General features: G+C 35.2%; 1 protein-coding gene across 2 annotated transcripts in view; it reads right to left on the bottom strand.

Annotated features, from left to right (window-relative positions):
• The window catches only part of LOC132160689 (zinc finger E-box-binding homeobox 1-like), a 32459-nt gene extending 5970 nt beyond the window's left edge, over positions 1 to 26489 (bottom strand). Inside the window, exons 1-5 of one of the 2 annotated variants that reach the window (XM_059570335.1) lie at positions 25513 to 26489; positions 6533 to 6739; positions 3704 to 3886; positions 1324 to 1526; positions 1136 to 1244 (exon numbers count right to left, since the gene is read on the bottom strand). In XM_059570335.1, the coding sequence (XP_059426318.1) occupies positions 1136 to 1244; positions 1324 to 1526; positions 3704 to 3886; positions 6533 to 6739; positions 25513 to 25570 (760 nt within the window). In that variant the 5' untranslated portion in view covers positions 25571 to 26489. Of the gene's footprint in view, positions 1 to 1135; positions 1245 to 1323; positions 1527 to 3703; positions 3887 to 6532; positions 6740 to 10872; positions 11061 to 25512 lie in introns of those variants that run through there. The other variant, XM_059570336.1, reaches the window with a different exon arrangement.
• Between the last annotated feature and the right edge of the window lie 514 nt (positions 26490 to 27003).

The following is a 27003-nucleotide window of genomic DNA, read 5'->3' as shown; positions in this document are numbered from 1 at the left end:
CACAGAAATGTGACATAATTAGACATAATTAAAACTAATAATCGCGATTAATCATATACTTTTATCAAAATAAAAGTTTTTATTTATATATTACATGTGTGTGTACTGTGTATATATTTTTGGGTATTTATAAATAGATACAGATATATGTAAACATTTAAAACAAAACGATTAATCGCGATTAATGAAATTCAAAATAAACGTTTATGTTTACATACTATATGTGGGTGTATATTTATAAGGTATATATAAATACACACATGTGTATATATTTTAAATATATATTTGTATTGCAAAATAATTATTCGCAATTAATCGCATGGGAGAAACACAGAAATGTGACATCATTTGAAAGGGCCGCAAAATGAAAAGTCGCGATTAATTGCACACTTTTATCAAGATAAAATTTTATGTTTGCATACTTTATGTGTGTGCACTGTGAATATTTATTAGGCATATTTAAATACACACTCACATATGTATATATGTTTTTTATTGTATTGCAAAAGGATTAATCGCATTCAAAATAAAAGTTTATATTTACATACTATACGTGACCCTGGTGCACAAAACCAGTCATCATATGGATTTTCTCAATATTTATAATTTTTTGCACCCTCAGATTTTCAAATACTTGTATCTCGGCCAAATATTGTCCTACCCTAACAAACCATACATCAATGCAAATATTATTTAGAATTAATAATTCTGACTTTTTATGTCAATTATTATTTACCAAAGTACTGTATGTCTGTTTTCTTAACAATTATTTTTTCTTATGTGACAGAAATTGATTTATGCTCATTTCACTCCAATTTTAAATATATTTATATATAATGTACTATAAATATCTTAAGATTTATTGCCTTAATATCTTTAATTATGTATTATTATTATAACAGCAAATGTAAATCCCTGAAATAAATAAATAAATAAAAATCTAAATAAAAGTAATAAATGTTTACATCACTATAAAGAGACTATAGCAGTTAAATGTGCTTAATTGCCTAAAAAACTAAACACAGCACGGCAGAGAAATCCTAACAGGCTTTAATTTATTTATGCACAATATAATTTGGGGTAATTTATGATGGTCATTTCTTGGTGAGATTCGTTTCATGCTCGAGTCTCTTACCGCTGTGAATGCGCAGGTGCTCTTTGAGGTGATGCTTGTATTTAAAGGCCTTTCCACACTGATTGCACTTAAACTTTCTGTTCTCCAGACCGGGCTCAGACATGGAGTTCTGGAAGAGACGTGAAATCATGAGCATGCTGTGTTTCTGTTTATGTGTGGTTAGTTATGCATGCATTTGATGTCAGCACCTTGTCTTGAGTCTGGTGAAGGGTCAGGTGTCGCTCCATCTGAGCGCGGTACGGCGTACTGTATCCACACAGAGGACAAACGCTGTCTCCTCCATCCTGGTCCTGACAAAACTTCATGTGTTCCTGCAAAGACGCGTTGTGCCGGTACGTCCGCTGGCAGTATGGACACATCTGAACGGCATCAGAGTTTAAGGCTCCACTGTCTGCACAAAGAGATTCCGGTCACCTTTGGTTTTGGGTTTCATCTTTAAATAAATTAACATTTTTCACATTTCCGGGTCAGACTGATAACGGTAGTCAGAAGTCACATGTCCATAGACGCCACATTAGAAACATCCTCCCAGTAGCATCAACTAGTTATTGATGCCAGGGTGATATAATACAAGGCACAGTATAGTGTTATAAATGTACATACATTAAAAAAATCTAAATATAAAAAACTTTCAAGGATTTATGATGCAGTCACAGTCTTTTGAAAAAAGGGTCCATTCAGTTTACTTGTTGTCATTTAATGTAATGTTATTTAAAGGTTATTTAGACGTTATATATATATATATATATATATATATATATATATATATATATATATATATATATATATATATATATATATATATATATATATATATATATATATATTTATGTTAATTTTTAATATTCTAAGAGCAGTTTTTTGTGTGTTTCTAATGTTATTTAAATGTTACATAATATAAAATTTTCTTAAAACATTCTACTAATTTTTATTTATTATTCAAAACATTTAGCATTTTTTACATTTTCTAATTCATTTTACAAATTTATAATTTATAGGTTACATAAGCATTTCTTAAAATGTTCTACTGACATAATTTTTTACCCAAAATGTTACATTATTTAACAGTTTTTATTTTTATTTTCTAAGAACGTTAAACGTCAAGTTTCCCTGCCGTGGTTGTAACATTATTTAAATGTTCCAAATTATTTCTTAGAACATTTAAGTATAAATAACAAGGATTTTTATCAGAATCTTGTTCTATTATTCAGTGTTATAAGAATGTTTATTAAATACTAATAAAGTTTAAAGAACATTCCATTAACATTACTTTAAGAAGATTTAGTCCTAACATTTATATAACATTTAATAAACGTTAGTGAAAGTTGAGAGAACGCTGAGGAAATCATGACAGAATTATAATTTTTGGATGAATCATTTCTTTAAAGTGGTCATGAAATGGAGAATCTAAATGTTCTTGATATTTAAAGTAGTGTTAATTTTAGCACCCACTTTTTATTTAATCGTAATCTTAGTCTTACTCAAATGTATATTTTAGCTATCATATTTAGTCAACCTTGTCCTGTTTTTGTTTAGTCAAGTTTTAGTCTACGAAATGTTTTAGTCTATGAAATCTTAGTCACATTTTTGTCATGCTATTAAAAATTATTTTGGATTATAAAAATTATAATCATAAAGATTGAAATTTGACAAATTTACTTAAAATTAACTTTTATTGCATTTTCTCCAGTAAACACAAATCAAAAGAATGTTGTTCTCATACACATTTTTTTTTATTATTTTTTTTTTTACCTAATCTAGCATACTGATTTATTATAGGATATTTATTATATGAATTAATATCAAAGACTTATGCACTCTCTCTGTCTACATTATTAAAACTGTTAAAACAAATGAAAAATATTAGTGTGTACAGCAGTCCGCAATAATACTTTGTCTCCTTTTTTGATGAAAATGACAAGACATTTCAGAAAAGTTTGTATTTTTTGAAAACATTTTAGTTTCTTCTTTTAACTTAAACAAAAGTTAATAGTCATGGGAAAAAATCTAGTCGACAAACGTTTTTCATAATAGTTTTCATTAACAAAATATACACTAATTTACACAATACTGTATGAGAAGTTATTAGAGAGAAATCCACATGTAATGCTCATTTCATATGCGAAGATGTCAGCCAATCATAGCAGTGGGCGTTTACTTTAAAGTCTCACAGAAGACACGACCTTCCACTCAATCATTTCTTTTTAAAATGACCATTTATATCTAATATTTGACAGTTTTTAATGGAAAAAACATTCACTAATTTACACAAAAGAGAAGTTGTTATAGTAAAAACACAGAAAACGTTTTTTTTTGAAAGAGAGAGAAATCCACATGTAATGCTAATTTGATATGCAAAAATTTCAGCCAATCATAGCAGTGGGCGTTTACACTGAAGTCTCACAGAAGCCACGCCCCTTCCAATCAACCATTTTCTAAAAAAATGACCATTTATATCAAAAATTTTGACTGTTTTTAATGAAGAAAAACATACCCTGATTATAATTGCACCCCAGGACAGATTATAAAACAATAATAAAAAAAAATGTAAAAGCTCTACTAGTTGACCTTCGACCTCGGGTGACTTGTTATCTCCAGGTGACCAGCAGACGGGCGACATGTCGCCATGACCGGAGTCTAAATGATACGAGCTGATGGATCCGTTGCATTGTTGAGCGTGAATCGGTCTGAGGAGTTGTGACACAGAGTCATAATGCGGCGCGCCGTCCATCACACGAGCGTCAGCCTGACCTGAAAGAGAACATGCATCACCATTATCATCACACTGCTGGATTACATTACAAAAACAGGCTGAAAGATAAACAAAGGGTACTGTTTTCATCTTAACTTTTAAATGTTAGTCATATTAAAGTTGAGATTCATACATCTTCTAAAAAGCTGAATAAATGATCTCTCCATTGATGTGTGGTTTGTTCGGAAAACTTGCTTTTATTTAGTCCCATGTCAATTCGTGTTTCCTTTAATTTTAACTTTACATAAAATAATATGTTTGCATGTTCATATTAACATTAGATTTATTTAAAAAGTTTAATAATGTTTTCAAATAACAAAAAGTACATGCATGCACATGCATTTAAAAATATAATAAACAAACTTAGAAGTTAATTTCTATAGTTTATATATACATTTATATTTTAAAATATAAAACAAATAATCACAAAAGAATCATAAAAATAAGAGAAGCGAAGAATAAAAAAAAATCTGGCATTATTTAGTCCAGATTAAAATGCAAAAAAGTGTAAGTGTAAACAAAAATAAACATCAGGTCTTCAAGTATTTGTCCGGATGTATGTATGTAAATTCTGTCTTACATCGCAGTTATTAGTTTCCTTACATCAGCCTGGTGTCATTCAGATCAGAGATTTTGTTATTGTGATTCTCTCTAATGAAATATGAAGAGAAAATGGCTCGAATGCTGCAGAAATCCTCCCTTGAAACCAATAAGGCTAAAATACGAGCAGAAGCGCACGAGAAGGGATGCCAGCGCTGCACCACGACGCAGGACGAGCTCTCAAATGTTTGCAGATGTTGGCATGGGCTTTCCAGCTCTCTCTTTCTCTCATGTGGCCGTGGAAGAGTCCGCGCTGTAAATAGTCTGTTGTAGGCGAACTCTGAGCGTTTGATCTCCGGCGAACAAAAGAGAAATGCTCACAGGCTCAGCTTTGATTTCTTCAGAGGACTGTCACCTCGTTTGATGTGAGGAAACATTACGAGGCTTGATGAGCGCAGCAGTTTTGACTGAAAGGATCAGACTCATTACATTCGTGATGATAATTACTCTTAAATGTGTCATGTCGTGAAGCTGACGTGAATGTAGGCCGCTCGCTCATCTTCGGAAGTTTCGAAACGTCTTGATCACATCTGATGAGTTTAAGTCAAAATTCTAGGGTGAAAGAAAAAACACTAAAACTGGGTTTTAATGTCACTTAATAATGCAATCATTGCATACTACTTACTAAATATTGCACACTAGGTATGCATACTGCTATTTTCTAACAAAAATAACATGTGAAACAGTACAGGCCTCTATATGAGAATAGCATCCGGTTATCATTATCGAAATACGTTTGTTTTTATTTTGCATTTTAAATGTATGTACTTAGTATGGACCAGTTCTAGCCTAGAATGAGAAAAACTAATTGGGTTTTAATGTCACTTTAAGTTCCTTTATTCAGAACACAATCCTGTGCACACTTTCAAGGGCTGGAAAGGCAACTAATCTCATTTTAGGTCACTTTCAGAATGAAATCCTACTATACTGTATTACTAACTGAACACTGCACACTAAGTATGCATACTGCTATTTTCTGAAAAATAACATGTGAAACACTACATGACCTCATTATGAGAATAGCATGCTGTCATCTTAACTTAAATATGTTAGTTTTTATTTTGCCTTTTACATTTTTCTACTTCTCAGTTCTAGGGCTAGAGAACAATGTTAGGGTTTTAATGTTTTAATGTCTTTAGGTTACTTAGTTACACAATCCTATATGAGAAAAACACTAAAACTGGGTTTTGATGTCACTTCATGCAATCCTAGCATACTACTTACCGAATACAGCACACTACATAGGCATACTGCTAAAAACATGTGAAGCAGTATGCAGTATGCAACAGTATTGTGCTACATTGTTGTCACATGTACCCAGCATGCATCAGTCATCACTATTAAATACTTTTTATACGTTTTTGTACTTATTACAGATCAGTTAAAGGGTGAGAAGAACACCAAATGTTACACTAAACTAGATTTTAAGTCCCTTTCTTAGAATGTAATCCTAGCAAACTACTTACTAAATACTGCACACTGAGTATGCATACTGCTATTTTCAAACCAATGCATGCAGCACTTTCAACATTAGTATGCTACATTGTTGTCACGCAACCTTAACATTTTATTTTTCATCTTTGTACGTAGTATGGACAAGTTCAAGAACGAGAAAAACACTTCATATTGCTCTTTAAAAATAAATAAATAAATGCATTTTATTAATTATCTAAATGTATATTTGAAGTTAAATCCTAGGTTTACCCTGTTTTTTCTGATTTTGTATTCTATTATTTTTTTTAGAAGTAATTTAAGGCATACTGTAGTATGCTACATTGTTGAGTAGTACATAAAATAATGATGGCTGGATGCTTGTTCATGTTGAGGTCATGTGACAACAATGTAGCATACTACAATAAAGTACACTGTATAGTGTACTTCATACAGCTTCTTTGTTAAAACTGTTTGATTATAGGTTCTTCTATTCTGGAGTTTAAATGTTCTGGAACTTGAAAGGATTCTCCTGTAAAACCCTGTTTTTGGTTTTAATTGGAGTCTTTATTTTGGAGTTGTTTTTGTGTGGAGTGCCTGTTGGAGCGACTTACAGTGTTCAGGGTCTGCGGCTGGGATTTTCAGCGTCCTGGTTTCGGTGTCGGCCCAGCTCTCCGCACACGGGACAGGACTGCCGGGCTCCGTGCCCTCGCTGGGCGTCAGACTGACTTTATCTTGAGCATCTCTGCTGTCCAGAACCTCCATCCCCCAAACACTGCCCTCATCCTCGCCCTCAGAGCCCAGACAGCGCTCCGGCTCACCTGAGAGAACACAGCATCAGCACTGACGTCACAATAAATAATACAAATAAAAAATGCATTGCAAAAATGTCTCAGAAACGTACTTTATCACCCGTGATCTAATGGATGACTTCACAGATTTTACTTTCTTCGCTCAATATCTAATTTTGAAAGTTTAAAAGTGAATTTTAAAATGTAATAAAAAATGCATCACAAAAAAGGCAAGTTTTTATCAACATATATAATCATTTAATAATTTGGAAATAATATTTGATCATCCTTGCTCAATATCTAATTCTGTCTAATGCAAAATAATAGATTTTTACAATAAAATCTTTGCAATGCAATGCAAAAAAAAAAAAAAGGCTTGGAAAATGATCATATTTGATCTAATTAATGACAAACATAAGTGTTTCCAGAGTACTTATCAATTTATATGTTCATTTGCTCTGCTCTAATTCCGTGAAAAAAAAAAATGCATTGCAAAAATAGCTTGGAAATTGATTCTAATTAATTGCATTCACCCATTTATGTCATTATTGATTTTTTATTTTATACATTTTTTGTTGTTTTTAAACAGGGTTTTAATGCCACTTTATGTCACTTTGTCCATGTAATCCTAGCATACTGCTGAATACTGCATACTAAGTGCTCCCACCACAACATAAAAAAGACTTGCAGGAATTTAGTATAAGCTGACTAACAGTTTTAACCCAAGATGCCAGCCAGAGAGTTAAGATTAAAATCATGTGAAAAAAAACCTAAACAAAAAACGGAATAGATAAAAAAGACATGACAAGTGTGAAGTTCTCTAAAAGTACAAGTGCACATGTGCAACAGTTTTTAAGCAAGCAAGTGAAAATTGAAATTCATCTCATAAATGCAATGAATGCAAAGGCCTCTCTCTCTCTCTCTCTCTCTCTCTCTCACACACACACACACACACACACACACACACAGATGTGTGTTTAATGTTTCAATTTTTATTTGGCCTAATCGCTTAAATCTTGTAAAAAGTCACAAATGTGCAGCATGAACTTGATTAAACAGAGAACAGGCTGTGATTTACATCAGCTGGCGTTTATACATTTATAAATACACTTGAATCGATTGGCAGCCGCAGACTCACGGCATTATAATTTTCCCAAATGGGAATTGGGGTGTGCAGTATTTTTGGGTGAAGAGCACATGAGAAAACAAAGGCCTGAAAGCTGTTGGGACGGCAGACAGTTTTATTAGACTTCGCTTCAGAGTTCACTTGGTCTGACGTGACGTGTTGTTTTAATACACATTCCCTGTGAAAGCTTTTAATCTTTTTTGTATTCATCAAGAAACATATGACTGCGCATATCTGTGGGCGAAGCGGAATCGAGAGCGCATCATGAAACTGGACATTATTTGTCATTCTGTCCTGATTACTGGAGAAATCCTGAGCTAGTAATATGACATTTAATCATCAATGTACTTTTGGTTTGAGTCAATGTTTAATTTGATCATTTTTTTATGATCAGATCATTGCTGCACTGTTCACAACCTCTGCACAGGTTTAAAATGCTCATTTATATTAGCAGTATTTTTTTGTTTTCCATAAACAGCAGTGAATGCAACACAAATACATCACAAACATGTTACAGAATCAGTGATTTTATGACGCAGCATTAAAAACAACACATTTACAGATTACTCATGACATATTGCTGATTTGTGTACTATTCTGGTTTAGTTGCACCACTAAGACCGTTGCCTTTTATTATTAATATTTTTCGTCATTTCTAAGTTGCTTTATATGTCTGCTAAATGAATGCATGCAAATATAAACTACCAAATTAATGCAAATTAAATATCTGTTGGCACTTGCTTAAAAGTATTTAGAGCTGAACTTTTAAGTGCACTCAATTGTAAAAAAATAACACTGGCATTTATTAAATAATTTCAGTATCAGATCACTGCTAGAACAGTTAGCACTCTCTAAACAGAATGAAAATGCTCATTTTTATTAGCAGTATTTTTGCAACTCATTGAATCATTGTGTTTGTGATGCAACTGTGTTTCACGAAGGTACAAATGCATGAAATAATGCTGATTTGCACTATTTTGGTTTGGTTGCACCACTAATATTGTTGCTTTTGATCATAATCATCCTTCATTTGTACGTTTATTTGCATGTGTACTAAATGCACAAATGTAAACCTAAAAGACATGATTAATTTATACTAAATAAGTGTTGGCACTCCAATAAAAGCTGATGGTTTAAGTGCAATCGAGTGTAAAAATAAAGAGTGGTATTAAAGTAGTGTGCAGGATGGAGTTGTGGGCGATCTTTCATCTTTAACTAACTCTGAGTTTATTAGCGTCTCTAATCAGTTGGTACAGCAGGGCAGGAAGCTTCAGTTTCAGTTCGACTGTAATGGAACAAACAATGCAGCATTGACGCATGCAGGAGTGTGTGTGTGTGTGTGTGTGTGTGTAAAGACCCACTGCTGCTCACGTATGAGTAATACACCTCTGCTCAATGTATATGTCAAACACGTGCTGTTCCCACCGGTTCACTGCAGATGCAAACACACACACACACACACACACACACACACACACACACACACACAATGCATATAAAGACCAGGGTCTTTCCAGTTATGACTGTGCAGAACCGGGGCGATCAAACTCATCAGCACAGATGAGTGTTAAAGCTTTCATTTCACATGGAGAAACACATTTATATGAGTGCTATCTATCTGTCTATTTATCTATCTACACCACCAAGGTCTGAAAGGTCTGTTTCTCATGAGCTTAAAATGGTTTTATTTTTATCTTCTGGTTAAATTAGTGTACTAGATATGTTTTGTGTGTGTGTGTGTGTGTGTGTATAATATTAATATCTATCTATTTTTATATATTTATTTTTTAAAATATTGTATTAAAATTAGTGTATGTCCTTATATTTAGTAGATATGTTTGTGCATTTATTATATAAATAAAATGTAATTTATTTGGTATTGTATTAGAATTTATGTGTCTGTAATATATATAGTACATATATTTGTTTTACACACACACACACACACACACACACACACACACACACACACACACACACACACACACACACACACACAGACACTACTATATATAATTACAAAATGTAATTTACTAACCTTAAGGAAGCAAGCTAAGAAAGAGGTTAACTAACTTTTTTTTTTTTTTACAATTATGAAATATGAATGCAACTCCATTGCTAGTGTTTAAAAGCATCCCATAATGCATCCCATAATGCACCAGTCCAGAGAAGTTTCATCGCCACATCATCTCTGTTTGAGTAACTTTGGAGTTTTCTCTACTTTACCATTAATTTAAAATGCAAATATTAAAGAATGAGTCCAAACTGTCATGCTTTTGTTTTCCAGCACAGAAGCTGTGACAAATTTCTTTAAATAAAATATTTAAAACATGTTTAAATGTTGGAATTTTACTTCTTTTTTTTAAACATATTTATTTATTTCTCTTAGCCTATAAAAACACACTTATGTTATGTTAGGCCTTTGTTTTTTCTTCTAATTATTATTTTCCTTTCTTATTTTTCCCTGAAAGGCAAAATTGTCTAAAACATGAATTCTTGCATTTATAATATCCGTGTTCTAAAGATTTCAATGAAGTTAAGAAACGAATATTGGCCGCCAAGCGCATATTCTGCATCTTCAGCTGGAAAACCCTGAAGCAGATATTCTAAACTGAGTGTTTTGATCGTCTCAGGAAAGACTCGAGCATGCAAACTTCAAACGCTTTTTAAAAAGCATGTGGTAAATTGTGGTTACAATGAGGTAAAACCATCAAACGGGAATTAGAGATGAACAGCAGTAGGAGTCGCGGTGTTGTGTCATGGTGGAAGGAGGTGTTTCAAAACTTTCGTTCCTTGCAAACACAAAATCATTCTACCCTCACATACCCTACTATCTGACCTAACAAATGCATTAAACCTTGAATTATGAGTAAGAAAGAGTGCCTACAAACACAAAACCAAGGAAGCAGCATGATGTGTCATTTTGACTTACTAGAACACACTGCTAGTTTAAAAGGTCAAGCTGCAAATATAGTGATGAGCAACAAGAGACTAAAGGTCACAATGTGCGAAAAAGCTAAACCACACTCAGTCTTACCTTCGGCGAGGTCACGTGTGCTGCGATCCGTGATTAGTATCCTTTGAGCAAACATCCAACAAGTCTCGAAGAAGTTCAACAAGACGGCGAGAATTATCTGACTCTGCTATTTTCACACTCAGACAATGAGTCAGAGACGCACCACATCACAGCCTCAACACCTCCCACGGCTCTCCATACCTCACACTACACAGACGTCACCCGCAGGGGTCAACCCTGGACTGAACGCTGCCTGCATCAGCCCGTGCGGGTCTCAGAGTCCACGCAGGAGGTCAGACATCACTGCATCACTGATGAGACTCAATCAAGAGTGAACCTCGTTGCGGGAAGCGCTGCACAAGTGGGTCAGATTTAAACTAGTCATGAAACTCTATTTGCATCACACTGCATTCGCTGGTTTCATTAATTATATATTTTTACTGATTTTAATATTATATTGATTTTTTTTAGTTTATGTATATGTAGAATATACATTGCATTCACTATATTTACACTATTATAATAAATTTGATTTTATATATATATAAATATATATCATTCTAATTATTTAATTATATTGATTTAATGATATATTTCGATTATTATATTATGATGCATTGATATTATATTCATATACATTTCACACACACACATTTATATATAAAATAATTATAATAATTTAATGATTATTTCCTTTAAACAACTATTTGAAAATCTGGAATCTGAGGGAGCAAAAAAAAGCTACATCTTGAGAAAATCATCTTTAAAGTTGTTCAAATGAATTCTTAGCAATGCATATAACTAATCAGAAATAAAGTTTTGATATTTACGGTAGGATATTTACAAAATATCTTCCAGGAACATGATCTTTACTTAATATCCTCATGATTTTTGACATCAAGGAAAAATTTATAATTTTGACCCATGCAATGTATTGTTGTCTATTTCTATTGACACTGATTACTGCTTCTGTGCCACACACACACACACACACACACACATATATATATATATATATATCAGTTGTGGTCTGTGCATTTGACACCTAGGCCTTCAGTGGCGTCCTACAGTACATGAATTAATCCACCTCTTAATAACACCACAATGACGCAAAGGCTCCAGAAACCATAAATATTACACAGAAATCCACTGCATCACAGATGTGTGTCTCATGCAGCGAGAATGAATGCCATTACTAAAGCAAGAAACCCAATGAACACAATTCAACAAGCTGCACAACGTAAGAATATACACACAAGCATCAAGAATCATCTTAAGTAAGAGTTTAGAGCGAAACTGATGAAAAAAGCATCATTAGGACAGAAAAAAAAAGCCAATTCTTCATTTAATTTCTGATATTTAAATGATATTTGGTTGTGAGTGAGATATTAACAGGGTTTTCAGAGTGTGTGGGAAGCTGTTTCACAGCGGCTTCATCAAACGTGTGTTTGTGTTCCAGACGTAGTATCGGTTCCAGGTCTGATGCATTATGGGAACCCGTCAGAAGAGCGACAAATCACTAAAGACATCTCTGTATCTCAGATGAAACCCCCCAGAAACCTCACGTGTCTCCTCTAGAGCTTCAGAAGACATGATCGGACCAGAAACAACACTTCGGATCTCAATAAGTGAAGTGCAACTACTGGAGAAACATCTGAAGCCAAGTCGATAATTCAGTAAAAGACACTCACATAAATGTAAAGTTTGTTTATGCATTCGTCTGTTCAGATGGAGTGCTAGACATTGCACGGCTAGTTAAACCACACAAACAAAGACCAAACACAATTAAAAGCCCAAAAGTATCCGCTCACTTCTACGTGTGTTAATGTGATTCGTCAGATCTGTGCTGAAGGATACTTTCTCTTCACTAACCGCACGGCTCTTCTTCATGTTTGCGTCTCAAAGTGTTTGAATCAGGTGTTTTTAGTGAATGTGTGAAGTCAGTTCTCACTGGTGACCAGTTAACTAGCAGCAGCATCCACTAACTAACCACTAACCACACTGACAGTCTTCTAGTGTTTTAGCAGTTAAAACCCAACAAACGTCTCTTTTAAAGTGAGTTTCTGCATCTTTCTTTTAAATAAATGAGATTTTATATTTAGTAGTTAAAACCCAAGTTAGTTCAAACGAATTAAAAGGTTAAACTAGTTTTTTTTAAAGAAGTTAAAACCCAACAAATGTATTTTTTTAAAGTGTGTCTCTGCATCTTTCTTTACAAAAAGTGACATGATATTAACATTCATGCATTTGCGAAATGCTTTTATCCAAAGCGACTTGCGTTGCATTAAAAGCACACATTTGTATGTTATTAGGTCATGTTTACCTAAGAATCGAACCCATGACCCTGATGTTGCGAGCTTTGTGATCTACAGTTTGATCAAAAAAAAAAAGCCTATTTTGTGTTTTTTTATAATGTAGCAGTTAAAAAGCAGTAAAAACTTATATTTCTAAGCATTTAAAACCCGACAAATGTCTTTTTCTGTAATGTTTTGTTTTATTTTTGTGCACTTTTCTTTGCAAACCTATTTAAAAAAACGAAATAATCGTTAAACTAATGTGTTAGCAATTAAAACCCAGTTTAAACATAAACAAATGCAATTTTTATGGGATATTTTTTTTTTACAATATATTATACTTTATATCATATCTGATAATAATATGCAGGAATTTTTAAAGGTGACAAAAGGGTTTCAAACACTTTTAGAGCTGATATAAACAATATAACTCAAAATCTGATTATTTTAAACGCAATAGTGAACAGAAAAATCACTCACTCATTCTCACGTCTGCTCTTTTTTTTCAGAATAGATGAAGATATTTATTCTAAACCCCACTAGAGTTTCACTGTATGTACAAAAAACACCAAGACATTTTTTTAAATATCTATCGGAACATCTCGAGGATGCGTAAATGAGGACAGCATATTCATTTTCTGGTGATTAAGCGCATCATTTGTTATGCATGATCAGATCGATTACAGTAAATTACAGTAAAAGCACCTAATTAAGTGAACTAAAGAAGCACCCTAAACAGACAGGAGTGAAGTACATAAGTTATTCCGATCCTGATTCCTGATCAGTGTTCTCCTCTGCATTGACGAAGCTGTTGTTTTAAGGAGTGCATGGCTGTGTGTGTCGCTCTGAGAATGCAAAACGCTCTCCATCAGGGTTGGCCCCGTTGAATCACAAGCTTCAGGGTTTACGGTAAACGCGACGGGAAGAGCACCTTCAGCTCAGAGACGACCAGCCGAGCGCAGAGAACGTCAGACTGCAAAGGTGTGATTTAGCAAACAACAAAAAAAAAAACACCTGAGGAGAAAACGTGCTGTGAAGAAAGTGTTTGCATGCAGATGAATGTGTAGGATGTGTGTGTGTGTGTGTGAGAGAGAAACAGAAAGGGAGAGACGTGGGACCCCTGACTCAGATGGTGTGAGATATTCAAACGACAGCCGCGGAAATTCCCTGCGCTCAAATCTGGCAGAAAGCACGATGACAAACGTTTACGCGACGCGGCGCTGTGATGCATGACAGAATGCTATATCGTGCAGATCTCTGCTGTCTCTCTATGTTGATTTTTCTGCGATAGAAACCATTCAAACTTAGCAGAAGCATGAAATGGTTTGAGCTGACCGAACCTGGCTGGTTAGGGTTGTGAGTGAAAATGGAAATTATATCAGCAGATTTTATCATCACACACTAGATTAGTTTATGTCATCAGTATCACATTTGGAGCAATAGTCAACAATACATTCTGTGGGTAAAAATTAAACATTTTTCTTCAATGCCAAAAATCGTTAGGATATTAGGTAAAGATCATGTTCTATGAAGATATTTTGTAAATTTCCTACTGTAAATATATCAGAACTTCATGTTTGATTAGTAATATGCATTGCTAAGAATTCATTTGAACAACTTTAAAGATGATTTTCTCAATATTTAGATTTTTTTGCTCCCTCAGACTCCAGATTTTCAAATAGTTGTATCTCAGACAAATATTGTCCTCCGAACAAACCACACATCAATGGAGAGATCATTTATTCAGCTTCTGATGATGCATACATCTCAGTTTTGCAGAATTTACACTTAAGACTCCAGGGTCACACGTGTGTGTGATCTGTGTATATTTATTATGTATATACTGTATAAACACACACACATACAGTATATATATTTAGAATTTTTTACATGTATTTATATGTCTATATTAATATTCATATAATTTAGATTTAATATATAAAAAACATATTTTTTGTGTGTATATACATAATAAATATACACAGTACACACACATATATTATGAAAACAAAAACATTTATTTTAGATGAGATCAATCGTTTGACAGAACTAAATTAGTTATCACTATAATGACATAAAAGTCGGCATGAAAGTACATTTCAACGATTTTGTAAATGCATGTTTATTGATCATATTCTGATTATTTCTTCCATGTTTCTTAATATTTTTCCATATTTTTTTTCCATATTTTTTAATCAAAATATCTCTGGATGTTTTCTCTGGGGACATAAGCATGACTTCTCTAATTGTTTTGTTCACTTAAATCCTGCATCTTTCTTACAATCTCAAAGTAATGCACAAAACCAGATTTTATTCTGCAATCAATTTGAACTCAGATGTACATCACAGTACAGAATTAAAGATCTGTTGCTTCCGTTCATTTCGACTTAATGCCGGCAAAACAAAAATACATGAGCCAAAATTACAATGACTTCCTACACTTATTTTTTTATTGATTTTTTTGGTCTTGGTGGCTCAAAGTCAAGAATGTGTCTTCACAGTTCTGAAATGAAAGAAAATCTATCTTTTGGCTTTATAGATGATCTGAAGCTACATTATGATGTAAAAATAGTAAGAAGATGTGTGATTTAAGACAGATGTTTTCTTTAGTAACCACTTGTGTCTTTGATTTTGATTTGATTAGCTCACATCGTTTAATGACCTCCGTGCAGATCATACTATCGCTCTTATGTTGTAATTTAAACCATGGATTTTACGTTGCAATTAATAAAAGATGATGAGCCAACTCTTTTATTTACATGCCAAAGGCAATTTTATTCTTGCATTTGTCGAGTGGTTTTTTTTTTGTTGTGTGTGATTTCTGTGAGCAACTCTGTGTATGTGCATCGAGAACATCACCTCAGTCATCCCACGTTTTTATTTGTCGTGATATTTAAGCATCTCCCAAATCCTCAGTGTTTAACAGTCAAATGCATTGGGTTTGTGCATGCAGGCATCTCCAGTTTATTGCTCAGATGTTGCTTTTTTTCATCATCCAGAGTCAAATTTTGACATGCATAATTTAATTTCAAGATCTCTGACCTTTGATTGCATGTTGTTGGAGAATGCATTTAATTTCATCGCCTCTAAGAGAAACTAATGCAGTTTCACAAAGAAACCTCAGTCATGCATTTTCTCACAATCATACTGCAGAAAGTTTCGGCGCTGTGTATCTTTGTACATGCCCTTTTTTTTGCATGCATGTCCATGCATCTGTGTTGCATGTGTGTGTCTCAGTCCAGGAATGTTGCAGAGAGTCTATGATGGCAAACACACACCACATTCTGCGGCATTACTGTCTTGTCTCAAATCTCTCTCGCTCTCACACCGCACTATAAATACCTTTGCTTCCCCCCCCAAATTTGTTTTCCTCATCTTTTTTTCCCATCTGTCAATGCAGGAAAATGTTTGCAACATCTTCCAGGCTTTCTGATGTGGCTCTTTATTTTGTACATTCACGCAGACCGCACAATAGCGGTCGGTGCATATTAAAACATTCTCAGGGCCCGGCGCGAGAGGGCCGTTTTGAAGTTTTAATGGCGGGGTGGGGGCTAAATAAAGCTCCTCTTTGAGCTGGATAATGTGAGAGTCGGTTAGCTGCACATCAGTTGTGACATTCGCAGAGAAATTAGCATTGGGGTTTCACAAATATGCCCACTATCCTGCGCCGGCTTTTACGAACTCAGAAGGCATTTCTACCTCGAGTCATTAAAGAATCCACAATCTCGCAGCTTGTGCTGTTTAAACACAAGGAGCTCAAACCCCTCGCACTGAGAAGAAGAAGAACATCATGTGTGTGATCTCTCCAGGGCAGGTTTCTGTGTTCCTCGTGTTCTGCATTGACTCAGCGCCACCTTGTGGAAATGTTTGGATCTGTAAGAGCTCAGATCAGATTCTACAGCACACAGAACAGTTTTTAATTAAGCAAAACTACTTTTGTTACTTGCTGAATTAAATTCAAACCATCCGGCAAAGGATTAAACTCAATGCAAAACAACAATAACAACAAAAAAGAACCAAATAATTAGAACAAGTAATATAAAATACAACAACATTGTGTGGATATATTTATTCACCGCTGTTTAAAAGTTTAAGGTTAGTGATTTGTTTTTTTTGAAGGAAATTAATACTTTTATTCATCAAGGACACATTAAACTGATCGAAATTGAAAGTAAATTCATTTATAATGTTCTAAAAGATTTCTATTTCAAATAAACGCTGTTCTTTTGAACTTCCTATTCATCTGTGAATGCTGAAAAATAAAATTCATCACGAATTTTTCAATTCATCAAAAATCCCTCCATTACACAGCTAGATGAACTGTGTAAATGTGTGTGTGTTTATATATATCACAGTCCACATTGATTTGATTTGCATGTTAATGAGAATCTAAAGTAAAGTCTTAAAAACACACTGATTAAAGTCACTGAAAGTGCAGAGATGGCAAAAAAACTAAAGGAACTGATTGTGTGTGTGTGTGTGTGTGTGTGTGTGATTGCTGATCGCCTCGCCAAAAATGAGAGAAAGAAAAGTGGAAAAAAGAACTAAATAAAATGAAATTGAGTGGGTTGGAAAAATGGGAAGTTTAAAAAGCCAAACAGGGTTTTTAAGAGAATCTTTGATGTGTATCACTGAAGGACTGTGTGTGTGTGTGTGTGGGTGTGTGTGTGTGTGTGTGTGTGTGTGTGTGTGTGTGTGTGTGTGTGTGTGTGTGTGTGTGTGTGTGTGTGTGTGTGAGTTACTGTAAGTCAAAGCAGAAGGGCTCGTGGGCCGTGTGTGTTTGATGTGTGTGTGATGTGGTTTCGGGGGGGAAGGGAGCTGTGTGTGGCGTCAGAGAGGACCGAACGGAGCGCAGGAGTCTCTTTCCCCTCCAGTCGCATCCAATCGCATGTGTGTGTGTGTTACATAGATATTCACACCTCAATGACGCATCACTGCTCATATACAGTAAATCAGTGCCAAATAACTTCATAATCAATCATATTTCCGCTCTCGTCGTCGCTCGTCCATCAACCACAGACATTCATGTGTTTTAAGGAAGGCCCAGTTTTGTCTCTCTAAGTGCTTTTTCCGATCCGATCCGCTGGAAAGACAAATCACAAGATCTCAGTTGTGTCTCCTGAACTTCAGATGTTTCTTCTGTGAAAAACGCCCGGGAATCTCACCTCCCAGCGAACGGAAATCCGTTCAGACATGTGTTTTGAAAACGTTATTTTTTGAACGTTCCAAAAGTTCTGTGAACATTCCATTCGCAGACATTATTGGGACGCTACTTTTAAATGTTTTTGGAATGTTCTGAAACAAGTTTAAAAATATTAGACGAACGTCCAACTCATTCCGTGAGCAATGAATAAACAATGAACAAATGTTCTATCAATGTTACATGTTTCTCTCTACGTTCTGAGACCGTTCCCTGTTATCTGCTATATTACAGTAAGATGCAATGCAATTAACTTTTCTCATCAAATATCTACAGTGTATCTTACTGTACAACTCATTTGTGACTAGTTCTATTCCTCCTGATGAATTGAGTGCGAGCTGCACAGAGTTCAGGTCCAATCATCCGTGTGTTTGATGTTGCAGAGCTGCTCTGTGATGTAATCGGATTCATCGCTGACTTCCTTTCTCACAACTCGACTTCCTGCCGTCAGATCCCTGGACTTATCAAATCTGACCATCTCCATTATCACATCACACACACTCGCTCCTGACCGCAGAGCTGGAGAAGTGTGAGGTGTGCAGGACAAACTGCTCGAGTTCTCTTCTAATAACCAGACTTTCCAGTTGAAAGTGCTGGCGCAATGCTTCGACGTGTTCCGCTTTACTTCATATGTCCTCACCAGTCAAAAATGTCCTTGTTAAAGAGTGAAATCTGTAGAAGAGCTGAGGTTCACTGTGGTGAAGGTTCAGGAATCATGTTTTGTTTTTAGTGTGAGCATTGACTGTTGCAATTACTAACTGTTTGTTTATATTAACACAAAATGTAACTCTATTGTCATCCAGCTCTATTCTGCTAAATGCAGCTATAATGCATGAAGACAGTAAGTTATTATAATCATTGACATCATTATTTTCTGTAAAGCTGGTTTGAAACATATAACAGATATAATATACATAATTATATGGTTATTACAAATATAACTGACTTCATATGAAACTATTGATTTTGTGATAGATCCTGTGTGTATGTGTGGGTGTGTGATGTGAGAGAGAGAGTGTGTGTGTGTGTGTGTGTGTACCTGTTGACTGTAGATCATGAGGGAGGTTTAGGGAGTCTTTCTCGCTCCTTCAGTCTCAAAGCTCAAGGTCTTTATGTGATACTGAGCTGAGCTTGAAGCAGTTCTTATTATGATCAGTTCATTAGTGCAAGTTAGTCTGAAGAAAAATTAACATCTAATATATTAACCGTTTACTGTTAATTTTATGCTGTTTTCTGCATATGTCACACACTTGACTAGGAGTTTTCAGTGTTTTAGATGCAACAGATAATATTACAACAATATTATAACTGTTTCAAATATTATTTGGGAAATGTTTCATTTCTATTATTTATTAAATGTATTTTTCATTTGTTTAAGTCATATTTATTTAATTATAAATAAGATGTATTTATTATTTGTTTATATTTATGTAATTATTTCAAGCAATGCACATTTATTATTATGAATTTATTATTCAGTTTAATTTCATTTGTTAATATTTAAGTTTTTACACCATTTTTCTATTCAACTCTTGTCAAAACCCTTGCACTTGACAACTAGCATGATTTTGACAATTGCATGATATCACTGGTTGCATTTATGATTAAGTCTGTTCATAGTGATGCATGCGTGTTTGCTGACGGGTGTCAGATTAATATTTAAATTACACCGTTCTTTAATGCACATGGTGCTGCTTTACGAGCGCAGCAGGACGGTCTATTAAACACCTTCCTTTAATTAAATGAGTACTTCATTGTAAAGCATCCGACCGAGATCCGACAGTTAGGAGAGTTTCTTTAAAGTATTGATATCATGAATAAACTATGTGTGTGTGTGTGTGTGTGTGTGTGTGTAAATTGAGCATGGCAGTTCGCTACCACAAGACACAAACAGGCAAACATACTTCACTCAGCAAAGAAACACTGTTTACAGCTCTGTCAGTCCATCACGACACATTGCACGGGTGTATGCACTTGTGTGTTCACCATGGGTGTGTGTGTGTGTGTGTGAACATTTAAACCGGCCGGTGCTGCATAGGTGTGTGTTTATCCCTATTCTGACAAGCAAACAACAACATCAACATCTGAGGCATCGTTTAGCTGAGTATCAGCGCTTCATCCTGCGCATTAATCAACTGTTCACTTCACTAAACCTCATCTAACTTCAAACCCACAGGACAATGTTATCGCTTAGAGCTCTTTAAAAGCTCAGGAGACTGAATCGACTTCTCCTTCAACTCATCAAGAGATATAGAAAATAGAAAGAAATAAAGCCCCCATTTGCTATCTGAGGTCTTTTGGGTTAAAATGTGTGATTTTTCTGCCTCAAAATTCACAAATGCAAATGCCAAAGTAATTGAATGCTGCAGGACATTTGATGTATTTCTGTTTTTTATAAGACACTGGACTTAATGTGACTGAAGCTGAACATCTGAGTCACACACAGACGTGACCTGAGGAAACGCATGCACACACTTCTCAAGATACATTCACATGAGCGTGTCTGAGAACTGTGCTGAGACATACAACTTTTCAGAGCTGATGGTGAAACTCAGCTAATGAAAATATGTTCTAATGTTGCCACTGAGTTTTATTTATGAATGTTTTCGGAATGTTCAAAGGTTTTTTTTCTTGGTTTCTTGTTAAGGTAACATTCCATTTTGTTATTTTGCAAACATTATGGAAATGTTACTTTTGATTGTTCTCTAATCATTCTGAAACAAACTGTAACATTTAAAAAGCGTTAGACAAATGTCCAACTAAAAAGTTTCAGAAATAGTGTTTTTGTGCTACAAAATTATTATTAAAGGCCAGATAACGCCAGTTGAACATTCTATTAAAATTACAAGAACGTATCATAATGTGGAAATCATTCTGAGAGTTAACATGAAAATTATACAAATGTTTTGCTTCCAACGAGATATAATATAATGAAAAGATTTTCACTTGAAGTGCACTTGAATTTTTTTATATAACATACAGAAGCATAAGACTTTAAAAATGAATGCATGATTTAAATATTAACATTTTTGATATTTTGTTTTTTTGCTTTGAATAACAGCATCTGCTAAATTCATGAATGCAATCACATTTATACAGCATTAAAATAACTTATATTTTGATACAATCATGCAATGAAACACATCTTCTGAAACACCTTATTGTCTCAATCTCTACATCTTTAAAATGAAATGCATTTTTTTAAATCAAATTTTCAGCAGAAATAACTACAGTTAAACGGTGTTAAAATGACTTATCTTTTGCTCCTAATTAATTTAGTCAACCATCTCACACATCTTCGGAGCCACTTAAACAAACTCAATCTCTAAAATTTAAAAACAAATGTCATTTCTTAAAATAAAATGTCCAGCAGAAATAAATATATTGTGATATTACACAGGATTAAAATGACATAGTCTGCAATCTCACAATTTAAAAAGCACATATTCTCAGCCACTTTTACAGTTAAGTTTAAAATAGAACACATTTTAGCAGAAATAACTATATTGTGATGTATGCAATAACACAGTGTTAAAATGACTTTTGGTCCTAATTTATCTTGCACACCCTCTGAGACATTTTACCGTCTTAGCCACTAAAGGTTTAAAATATATCGCAATCTTTAATGACATTCCCAGCAGAAATAACTATATTGTGATATATAGAGTTGTACAGTGTTATGATTTGGTCAGCGATCTCACAATGAACACACACAGCTCCTGCTCCACTTTAACTGTCCCAATCTCTGTTTCTTTCTTTAATTCCTCCTCGTTCTCTCTCCTGCTGCGTCTGACGCCTCGGTTCTCTCGTTTGGGGAGCACCACTAATAAACCTTGGAGCCTGGACTCCTCGCTGTCTCGCTCTCGCTCAGATCTCTCTGATTCCTTGCCCAGTTCTCTTCTGTTGTCCAAAATGACAAGCGACTTTTTCTTAGTCTCTCTCTCTCTCTCTGTCGTTTTTCTTTCGCATTCTGCCCACTGTGACAAGACTGTGCCAGAGACACACACACACACACACGACAGCAGACACACACACACACAGCTGGACCCCAGCTGCCTACAAAGGCTGGGGTTTGGAAATCAATGAAGGCGAATGAAAAAAAAGAGTTTAAATAAATTGGCACTTGAAAAAAGAAAACACAAAGAAGCAATAAGAGAGAAAGAGAGAGAGAGAAAACACACGCAGAGAGACAATAGGCAAGGAAATGAGCTGTAACTGCAGCACTACGTCAAGACCCAAGGTCAAAGACCATCCGTAATCGCAGATAACAAAGATGCGACGTTGACATCTTACATTAAGATGTCTGAAATCTGATATCATCCAATCACAAACTTGGCTGGAGCTGTGACAAACGAGAGAGATGCGGACGCCACTCTGGAATCGACGGCACGTCACTAAATCCTCCGTAGAGAAGACATTCCTCTCGCTACTGAGGATGATGTTGTCGGATTGAACAACATCTGTGGCTCTCATGCTCATTCTGCGAAGCGTTTTCTGTAGCTGGTCAGATGAAAGCGACACCAGAAAAACACAAAACTAAAGAACGGAAATGTTTCTTTGCATAATTTTGGACAGATACAATTGCCCATTTATCAAACATATGCTCTAAAAACATTTTTCTAACATTATAAAAAATGTATTTAGTTTATAAAAATGTATCATGAGAACATTAGATGAACATTCCATTGCATCTTTTTACAACATTGTATCATTCTGTAACATTTTGCGAATGTTACTTTTGAATGATCTGAACATTGTGAAACAAAGAGTAACATTTGGAAAACGTTTAGTGAACGTCGACCTGAAAAGTTTCATTAAAACATTCCGTGAGCGAGGTATAAAAAATGGTTTGTGCTAACGCTTTGGGAACAATTAAAGCAGATCATTTGAACCAACGTTATATTAACGTTACTGCATGAGCATTTGTTCATAACTTTGAGATTTATGTTTGTCAGTTCTGAGAACGTTCCCTGTTAGCTCCCACTGTCCACTACACACACACACACACACGTGCACATACAGATGATCATTAATCTGAATCTGCACTGTTTAACACTTAATAGTTGAGAAATGTGCTGTTGAGCCATGAAACAAGCAATGAATGCGTCAGCGAACTCTCACTGTGTTTGTTGCGATTGTGTTTTCTCCTCACAATCATCTGTTCTGCATATGCACATACACACACACACTCACTCACACTTATTTTTGTTAAAGAACAGAGAAGGAGACACAATGCAAGGCTGCATTACCTCTTCTTGCATGTCATTGCTCAATGTTTTCCAACATTTTTTGACAGTGCATCATTGTGTCATTTTACAGTAAGCCCCAAAACCTCTACAGACTCTTACATCACACTTTCACCTGTAAATGTCATTGCATTCGACACTTTACAAATGAAACAATTGACAAAAAAGAACTGCTAAATCAACGGATATGTTGAAGATGTGGCCAGTCAGTATTGTGGATGCCTACTAGGACACTAGTCTGTGTCTTAAGAAATAGTCTGACCAACTAGCATTTACTGCAAATAATCTAAAGAACCTTTTTTTTTCAACTACAAAGAAACTTTTGTACAATGGAAAAGTTCCATGGAGCCAATAAAGAGTGCAACCAGTCGCTGACATCCATTAAAAAACAGCTGATTCAAACATTTAAGACTCAAACATGGAGAAAAGAGATGCTGCAGCAGAGCATTTGAAGCATATTTAAATGACTTATTTGCTCTGATCATCTTATAAACTGACCATGGGTGGGATAAAAAAGGCTCCAAACCGTACCACTATATGTTACTTTCACGTATCAGCGACTAACAGAGGAATTAAGGAAGCAAGTTTATTATTGGTAGGGTCACGTCTCACATCTCCTAACACAGTGTGTTTGTGCGAGAGGTGACACAGAGGGCTTCTGCCCGTTAGCTCTGGCCATCACACACGGGTGCGAGGTTGACAAAAATGACACTTTTGTCGCATCCAAAAGAGGAAGCTCTCTAACCACACATACATGCACTCAAATACACACCGTCCTGCATGCATGTCAAACAAATCATCTTCAATCATGTATAACGATCACTCAGATGGTCCAGCAAAGCACTTTCACACTTCTTCTGAACCACTAATGTATCAGATCTCTGGATAGCGCCGGGAACGATTGTCTCGGCTTTGAGCGTGTCTTGCGTTCATGGGTATATCTACACACAATCTATAAACAAATGTGAAATGTGAAACTAATTAGTTTGTTGAGTGTGACTTTTGTGGGGTAAACGTATAAAACAAGTGAATATTTGAGACCATGAGAAGAGGCTCAGAGCTCGAGATGAAACTCTTTAAGGCCCACCAGAGCAACTTTTCTTCAAGAAAACCATTCAGTTCATTTAGTCTTATCGACTGAGGTGTTAAAACTACTCAAATGTAAATGCAAAATAATAGAGATGGCTGCAATTTAAATGCAACTTAAAGTTAATTGAAATTTGAATACACATTTTAATGAAACAAGTGTTTTAATTAGCTTATCAAATGCACTTTCAGCCCCTTTTTGAAAGACAACGTTATACAGCAATCAGAACTGCAGTGAATTTCAGAAAAAAAAAAACATAAGCCTAAACAAAAACTGAGTGTGGATTTGAATTGTGATTACAAATTATAGTATTGCATTTATTATTACAATGCATAAGTTTCTCAAGTTAACAATGCTAACAATAATTAAAGCCAGTCACATTAATTTTAAAATCAGCTGTAATTTTCTTAATATTATTCTATAATATTAAAGCAAGATAAACTCACAGTTCTACTTATTTAAACGATTTAGGCAATTTTTTATTTAGTTTATAGAGAACGATTCATTTTATTGGCAAATACAAATCGAAACAATTATCTGTCCATCGGTTATAAGACACGAGGATGTGAGGAAGTGCAACACATAAAGTACAGCTGAATGTTGTAAAACTCAATGAAAATGTGATGCTGAGGACTGCAGAAATGATGCAAAGCTGACCGCAAGTTCTGCAAATTTTAAAGCCGACATTCAGAGCAAAAAAAAAATTAATGCATTCAACTAAAGCTATATAATACTAGTGGAATAATAGTTTAGGAAGTGCTTGATGTAGCTACTTCGTGCTTTTCTAGTAGATTAAAAGAGCGCAGGACTGAGCTGATCAGATCACACACTGACCTCGGTTTCTCCGCGGGTTCGCCTGTTTCCTCCGCTTTCCTCGGCTCCTCTCTGCCATGTCTTGTCCGTGTTTGCCCGGTGAACGCGAGGACGGATCGGCGGATAAACGTCGCTCCGCGTCGCTCTGCAGCAGCGCTCAAACGCGCGTCGCGATCAGCAGAAGCGGCTCTGGTGATGTCATCGGAGGCAGGTCTGGTGTCAGCCCAAACTGCGAAGTGTGCTCGAAGAAAGAAGAATTTGCGCACTTAAAAGTGTGTGATTTCCTAAGGCGGAGTTGCTTTTTTATTAAAGAGATAATTTTGCTTATGCGTGATATTTGTATAGTCATAAGCATCACTGTTACGTATGATGTAGCAGCACATAGGCTACTTAAAAATTAGGCATGCATTGTATTGCTCCTAATAGGATATAACTAGCTAGAGTGCGTGCGAAAAACTTGCTCAGATTAAAGATAGGCCATGCATGTAGTTTAATGAAAATGTGATGCTAGTGTTGAGGACTGCAGCATTGATTCCTTTGGCTTGGGACGCTTGAAGAGAGCTGGACTGTATGTGGTGATGGTGATGACATCACTGAATCGTCAATGAATTGACTTGAGCTGGAAAGTTTACTCTTTGTTATTGTCCTCTTGAATTACATGTTGACACTGTAAAGAGCTATGCTATAGCCTAAATAAAGGCGGCTTGACTCAATCGTTTTTGCATTTAAGAAGCGCCAGCATACTCAGATTTTAGGTTTGCAGGTATATTTGTAATCGCAATGAGACTACACGTAATGCATTAGCTTTTAAAAATATCGGTTAATGAATGGATCGCACCTGTTCCCGCTTCCCCCTTCAGCCCGTTCTCCCGTTGATCTCTGTAGGAAGTATTGTATTGTCACCTCTTTTGTGCAAGTAATTGAACTTTAATCTGTTTAGCAAATGAAAAAGAAAAACATCAGAAAACTCAAACACACCGTTCGGGACCCCTACCTTGGCATTCACACGCATGAACGCGCAATGTCATGATAATGCCGCGCAATAGGGTGGACCTTGATCCCTAAGCGCTTCCAAATGACTTTTTCTGCTTTAAACGATGTTAATGGTTAAGTAATTCTGTTTTCTATTTAATGACAATCTTACTCTTGTTAATCATTATTAATCTAATTTTGGTGTAATGCAGTAGGCTAATACACATTGATCTGAACGTACGCCATCTGTGATAGATTATAATATTTTCTGCTCTTTGAAAACTATCGATTACATTTATGTTGTCTCGATTAGGATATGTCTTGTCTAGCGCCAGAAAAAAAAGCGCGGCAACGGATTCTGAGGGGAAACTTTATCTTAATCGTTGTTTTTACAACAGCGGGCGGGTTTCTCCTTTTTGTATGGAAAAAACATCTTACAGACATTACAAGAAAACCCACAACACTAAATATTTCCACAGGATGACCGAGATTTAAAAGAAAATGCTTTGTATAGTTTACTTGGATATTTTGCTTAACATA

The sequence above is a fragment of the Carassius carassius genome, chromosome 17, assembly GCF_963082965.1.
Source record: "Carassius carassius chromosome 17, fCarCar2.1, whole genome shotgun sequence".
NCBI lineage: Eukaryota > Metazoa > Chordata > Actinopteri > Cypriniformes > Cyprinidae > Carassius > Carassius carassius.
The sequence above is the reverse complement of the archived record's forward strand: the minus strand, read 5'-3'. Positions and strand labels throughout refer to the sequence as shown.